Source organism: Rhinolophus hipposideros, assembly GCF_964194185.1.
Source record: "Rhinolophus hipposideros genome assembly, chromosome: 20".
Classification (NCBI taxonomy): Eukaryota; Metazoa; Chordata; class Mammalia; order Chiroptera; family Rhinolophidae; genus Rhinolophus; species Rhinolophus hipposideros.
The window spans coordinates 38,416,620-38,422,999 of record NC_138066.1 but is presented as its reverse complement, the minus strand read 5'-3'; the positions used below and the strand labels follow the sequence as shown (position 1 = coordinate 38,422,999).

Below are 6,380 nucleotides of genomic sequence, written 5' to 3'. Positions count from 1 at the left end.
TCAGTTAGCAGGCCTAGGCTAAGCCTGGCTTCCCGGCCTAGACGTCCTTCCCCCAACAAGTAGCCAAGGTGAAAGCAGCCAGGAAACGCCCCCCCATCACAATGTCCCCCCATTTACTTTTTCCGAAGCCAAAGGTACATAGGAGCCTGGATGCGGGTTGCTCACAGTTCCACAGCCCAATCCTCCCCAAGCCACTTGGCTGAGCACAAATCGAGGAATGCCTACACACACTGCCATGTGACAGGAGGCTCTGTTACTTCTGGGGAAACTGGCAGCATCAACAAGTCACCACCACCACAAAAATCCACCAAACATCACCAGTGAAAATCAGACTCAGACGATGGCAACATGAAGTCATTTCTGTTGCCAAGTCCAGATCGGCGTCTAACCATCACTTTTTGCAGGCTGCGTGTCTTGGAAAGGAGCACAAGAGCTAGCCAATGGGTTGGAAGGCACAGGCCAGGGGCCGGTGGCAGAAGGGGTCTGGGATTCGGCCCCACGCCATCCTTGCCCAGCGACCCTGGGGGCGTCAGGGTGCTGGCTCTTTGCTCTAAGATGAGCTAAGCAGGGCTTGAACTGACACGGTCTCCACAAGGTCCCAGATGCTACAAGGAGTTCAGAAGTCCCCTTCAAACTGCCAGTCACCTCAGGGAATGGAAAAAGTCTCGCAGGGGACTTGTGCCTATAAGGTTGACAACGGTTGGCTAAAGAATTGGCAGGATGACTTCCTACAGGGAGCAGGTCAAGAGGATGGAAGGGATTCAATCACTGAAATCTACTTCCACAGATCATCACTGCTGCCCAGTTTCAGAATGCAGAAAAGGCCCAGTGTCTGCAAGAAAATCTCTGCATGGAGATGACCCCATCTAGGACTCTACCTGCCATCTGTGAGACCTGAGCCCCCCCCCCCCAACAAGCCTGGAACAGTCCCTCCACCTTACTCTGCCTTCTCGAAGCTAATCATCCCAGCTGATTCAGAAGGGGAACTGGATAAGACTCCCCACATCCCCTTTCTCCTGCTCCCCCAAGAAAAGGCAGTGCCTGCTTTCAGAGGGAAACGATTCACTGTACCAATATGTGTCTGCCTGAGTCTTTGATTCTAATTTTGAGGAATGATCTGGATTCAGCTTTTCATTAGAGACCAAACACCCTTGTACATTTGGAACATGAAAGATATTTAAAATATTTATATATATATAATATATATATATACTTTTATTATTCACCCGTTAACTCCATAGTATGCCAATCACGAGCTAGTTTTCAGCAGTTACATTCCCTTGATTGTGGCTGCGTAAGGATGTAATTGGAAAGTAGGGAGACCAGAGACACGGCCAGAGGTGACATCACGCAGCCTACACCATTGCAATACAATTGTCAAGTTCAGTGGCGGTTTGGTAAAGCCGGTTCACTTCTGTTCCCTTTGCCAGGGAATCTCACGTTTGTGGTAACTGGACCAACAAGTGGTGGGGTTCCATTTCCTGGTTTGAATTTTCAGTGGCTTTTTCCAGAATCTCACTGGCAAATGGTTACTGTAACACCAGCCCAACCTAGGAGAGCCAATGGGGAGAGGCAGAATTGAGTCGGCAGTTGTCCGATACCTTGCCCACTTCTCCACCCAAACCTGAAGTGCCAAATGGCTAAGGCCGTACATTGCCACTGGGCTGTGCGAGCAGTCACAGCAACCTGGGGCTCGCCCTCAACCTGTGCGCAGGGCTTTACACGTTGGTCAGATTGTCCAAGTTATATGACTGCCAACATCGTAAGGAACTGGCCACCAGGCCACCCTTCAGCACTCAGTTATTTTGTAACTGCTGACCACACCCATGGCCCTGGGCTGCCCTTCAGAGCTGGCAGAGGAAGGGTCATGCTGGGATAAGGGTAGCAGCCGGGAAGAGGAAAAGAAATCCTCTCCATATGATCTCACTTATACGTGGAATCTAAAGAATAGAATAAATGAGCAAATTAATCAGAAACAGTCTGAGATATAAAGAAAAAAACAGGGTTGCTACATGGGAGGGGGGTGGGGATGAGGGAGAAGGTGAGGCGATTAGAAAGCACAATTGGTAACCACAAGACTGCCACGGGGATATGAAAGACAGATTGGGGAACATAATCAATAATGTTGGAAAGATTTTGTAGGGTATCCACTGGACACTTGTCTCGTTAGGGAGATCACTTCATGTAGATGAAGTGTAGATGCCTGATCACTGCACTGTACACCTGAAGCTGAAGCTGAATAATAATGAATGCCAACTATAATTTAATGTAGATAGTCACAGGATGTAAAGTACAGCATAGGGAATAGAGTCGGTGGAACTGTAACAGTTACATATGATGTCAGAGGGGTAGGAGTTGGGGGAGAGGGCTTATCCCTTTGTGAGGGGTATAAATGTCTAACTAGTACATTGTTTTGTACACCTGAAGCTAATAAAATAAATAAAATTAAAAAAAAAAATCCTCAATACTCAGACTCTAAGCTTCATGGTTAACGGTAGGCAACTTAGAGCCCTGCCCCCGGCCAGCTGAGGTGAGTCACGTGCTGGAAGAGAAGCTGGAGATAACCTTCCTGCTACTGTGTGGCTCTGGAGCCTGTCCCCTCTACCACCCTCACCCCAGCTGCTGAAAGAGGAATACTGACCCTGCTAGTCTGGCCATTGGAGGAAGGGGACTTTGCGGGGGGCCAACACCAGTTAATAAGGGCCCAGACTGATGCTGGATCCCTGGCCCAGTCTCTGACCTGGGCGGACCCGGCTGGGTACCTACCTTCTCAGCCCCCATGCTAGGGCACTTCCAATTGTAAAGATAATACTGCAGGTTGCCGTCCCCGATGCCAAACTTGAGCTTCTCGAGGAAGGCTTTGTTCTCCATGAGATCCAGTGCATTGAACACGTCAAACCCTTTCTGCATGGTGGCAGGGAGAAACAAGAACAACGGAGAGAGGTAGTGACAGCTGCCTCACTTTCCTGCCCTTTTCCATCATAGCAGAACCACGCACAGGCGGCCATGAGAGCAATCTTCCTTCAGAAGTTCTGGCTGCTTCCATGTTAAACCCAAACTCCAGCCAGCGCCTCGCTCTCTAGTGATGTTTTCAGGACACTCTGGGTGCCACCCTACCTGGCCTTTGCTCCGCGCCCCTCTAAGCACACTCAGCGTCCAAGCCGCTGCTCCCGGTGTTCCTTCTTCCCCTCCCTGAAACGCTGTAGTAACTGCACAGTCCTCTGTGGAGACCAAGCCCTGACCCCCTTCCTCTGAGAAGCTGGCTCCTGTCAGCACTTGTCTTGCTCCCTCACTCCCCGACACCACCACTCTTAGGTCTCCAGTGTGCACCCTGTGATTGCACGGCACTGATATGCTACTTGGAGACTGTGGCGAAGACACTTCCTACATCTCACCACTTCAATCAGAAGCTCTCAGAGGGCGGAGACTGGACTGTCCACCGTCCAGATGGCCCACAGTGGGCTGGCTTCACTATAGGCAGAACTCATGATGCAGCACTGACTGAGATGAACAATTTTGGGTGTGAAAGAAGCCTGGGCCCCTCCCCCTGTAGGGTACAGTCAGCTGTTCCAATGACTCACCACGACAGAGACCAATCTCCCCATTCCCAGGCTGGGGACGTTGTAAGGAGAAGCCCTTTCCTCCCCAAGCAGGCCTGGCTATTCAGGCTCCCTGGCAGCGCCTCCGGCGAGAACGAAACTCACTGCAATCAATCAGGAGGCGTTCACTGCCTTCACTTCCTATGGAGGCTCCTCGCTCCCTCCTAGTTTCCAGTGGCTGGCTAAAAACTGCTGGGCTCCTCCCTCAGCGGAGCAGGAGGGCTCGACACCCCGGGGCCGTGAGCAGCTCTCTTGCCTGAGCTACGCTCAGCACGGTTCTACTGCCCCTGCCCCTGCCCCACAGAAACTCGGACCCCCCCGCTCTGCTGCTCACCATCTTGGCGAGAACAAGGGCGTCGCTCATGAGGTCTAGAAGGGGGGTCTGGGTGTGAACGTTGTAGAAAGAGTAAGCAGCCTTTAGACTCTTGTGGGTTGGATGGTTCATGATGGTGGAGGGCAGCGTATAAAAGCTCAGGAAGTCTGTCACCTCACCGTTTGCATTCTGAAGAGAAGATGATAAAAGGAGGCAATGTCACACATGCACGGGGAGCCTGGAGTCTGGCACAGAACGTTTCCTTTTGCTCTCACACCACCCGAAGGCAACTCGGCCGCGCTAGACGAATGGGTGGAAACTGAAACAGGATATGCAGGGAGGAGAAAATCCACTGGCCAGGGCATGTGAGGACAGAGCCAGGAGGAAAATCCAGGCTGGACTGTGGGCCGAACCTGTCAGCTCTGTCCTGGCTGTGCAGCGCCAGGGATTCTTGCGGCTCACATTCCCCAAACTGTGTTCCGGATGCCTGGCCAGTTACCTCAAGCCAGGACAGGCTGGGAATCGCAAGCTTGCCTGACAAAGAGGGGCTCAGTTCTCTCTCTGTCACCAATAGGGGTGAGGGGGAAGAGGGAGTAGGGTTATGCCCCATCCAGAGGGCATCATTTCAGCAAGTGTAAGCTACAACTTCTGTCTTCAGGGAGGACCAAGTTTGCACGGTCAAGGAAGTTCAGGGTACAACCTCCTGTCAATGGTTCTCCAGCACTGAGCCCAGGAGCCCGAGCACTTAAGGACAATGCGTCTCTGAACGGTCAGAGCCCCGGAACACCCTCCCCACTCACCTCCACCACAAAAGTGTCGATGATATTCTCCTGGGGGTAGAACCAGTGCTCCACCTCCTCCTGGCTCATGACTGGCGTGAGGTGAAACTGCTTCAGGTACCTGGTGAGGAGCTGGTGCACTACTGGAATGTCCTTTTTTTCCATTGGTCGCAATCCAGCTGTCTTGGGAGACTGGAAGGAAGATAAACAAGACGGCATCAGATGTGCTGTGAGCGTCTTGGCTCCCTCTCAAGTCCTACAGGCACCCAAAACTTTCCATTGTCTCCCTTCTTTCCCGACCTGGTTACCCTTGGCAATTCCCTCTCCCACTCCGTATCCACGCAGGCACAAGTCCTTCCTCTCCAGTGTCGTTTGGCTCTCTTCCTCCGAGTTAAAGCTGTTGTTTCAATCTCTTATCCACATGGCCCAGACTGTCTCCCTAAGAAACACAACCCACCACACCCCTTCCTTGTTCCAAACTCCCCAACGCAGAGCACCAGACCCTGCACCCCTGGACTAGGACTAGCTGGCTACTCTCACTGTGCCTTCTGTTCCTCCAGCCCAGTAGGTGACATTGCCCCCTAGAGAACATCTGACAATATTCAAAGACATCTTTGGTTGTCACAACTAGGGGTAGGGGGGCTACTGGCACGTTGTGGGTAGAAGCCAGGGATGCTGCTAAAATATCCTGTAGCACACGAAGAGTCCTCATGACCATGTGAATGGTGCTAAGATGGAGAGAAACCCTGCCCCCTCCATGGATGTGCTACTCCTGGGCCTCGGCGAAGGCTTCCTTGCTCCTCTCCTCCCAGCCCTCACAACCTTCTCCCACTGAACTCGAGCTGATCTCCTCCTACATGGGTGTCTCTCCTACAGACTTAGAGCAGCCCCCACAAGGCCTCCCAGCAATAGGCACTGTGGAAACCCCGGGCTCAGCACTGGGTGCCACTCAGGTGCCACTGGGTACCACTCAGACACCGCTGTACCAGTAATGCCCCTAGCACAACACTCATGCAAGTTCAATTCAGAAGAAAGGCACTGAACTCCCAGGATTTTAATTGCAAACCAGAATCCCACCCCACAGCTGCTTTTTCTTAAAAACTGTTTCAGTAGAATGAAGCCATGTGATGCTCTCAAGTAAACACTGGGGCTAAGAGAATATCCCCAAAGACTCAATCCGCAAAAGTGCGGTCAGCCAAATCTGAAAACAGGGTGGAGTTACGTTTATGTACCTCAGTTACTGCCTGATGCAACTGCTTCCCAGAGTAGGAACTGCTTTTAGAACTACAATCCGGGACCTCTCGCAGCCACAACTCCTGCCAATCCTGATGTCTCTAGGGAACTTACTGATCTCGGGGTTTTCTACAGGGCAGCTCCCACCACGACCCCTCAAATCCTGGACTGAAAAAGCAGCCATGCTGGGATTCTCACCCACAGGCGGGGAGATCAAGGCATTCTTCCAGCTGGTACACCACTTAAAGAATGTTCTTTGCCTGCCTAGAACTCAGGGCAAACCTGTCATAGTAACAACAGAGAAGATACCTAACACAGCTCCCGGACGCGGGTTTTCTGGGCAGCGACTAACTGCCTGCAGCCATCTCTCAAAACAGAACACTAATGACCCCAATCCAGTGGTGGATTAGCTGGGTCCAGGGGGATTGATCCAGTTTGCTGGCTGGTGAGCCCAGG

At 52.0% G+C, this 6,380-nt stretch overlaps 1 protein-coding gene across 1 annotated transcript in view; it reads right to left on the bottom strand.

The window, feature by feature from the left end:
* Nucleotides 1–1,188: 1,188 nt before the first annotated feature.
* Nucleotides 1,189–6,380, bottom strand: part of NMT1 (N-myristoyltransferase 1) — a 29,529-nt gene continuing 24,337 nt past the window's right edge. The window contains exons 9-12 of the mRNA XM_081029980.1: nt 4,713–4,883; nt 3,934–4,101; nt 2,767–2,904; nt 1,189–1,550 (exon numbers count right to left, since the gene is read on the bottom strand). Coding sequence (XP_080886106.1) covers nt 1,530–1,550; nt 2,767–2,904; nt 3,934–4,101; nt 4,713–4,883 — 498 coding nt within the window. The 3' untranslated portion in view covers nt 1,189–1,529. The remainder of the gene's footprint in view (nt 1,551–2,766; nt 2,905–3,933; nt 4,102–4,712; nt 4,884–6,380) is intronic.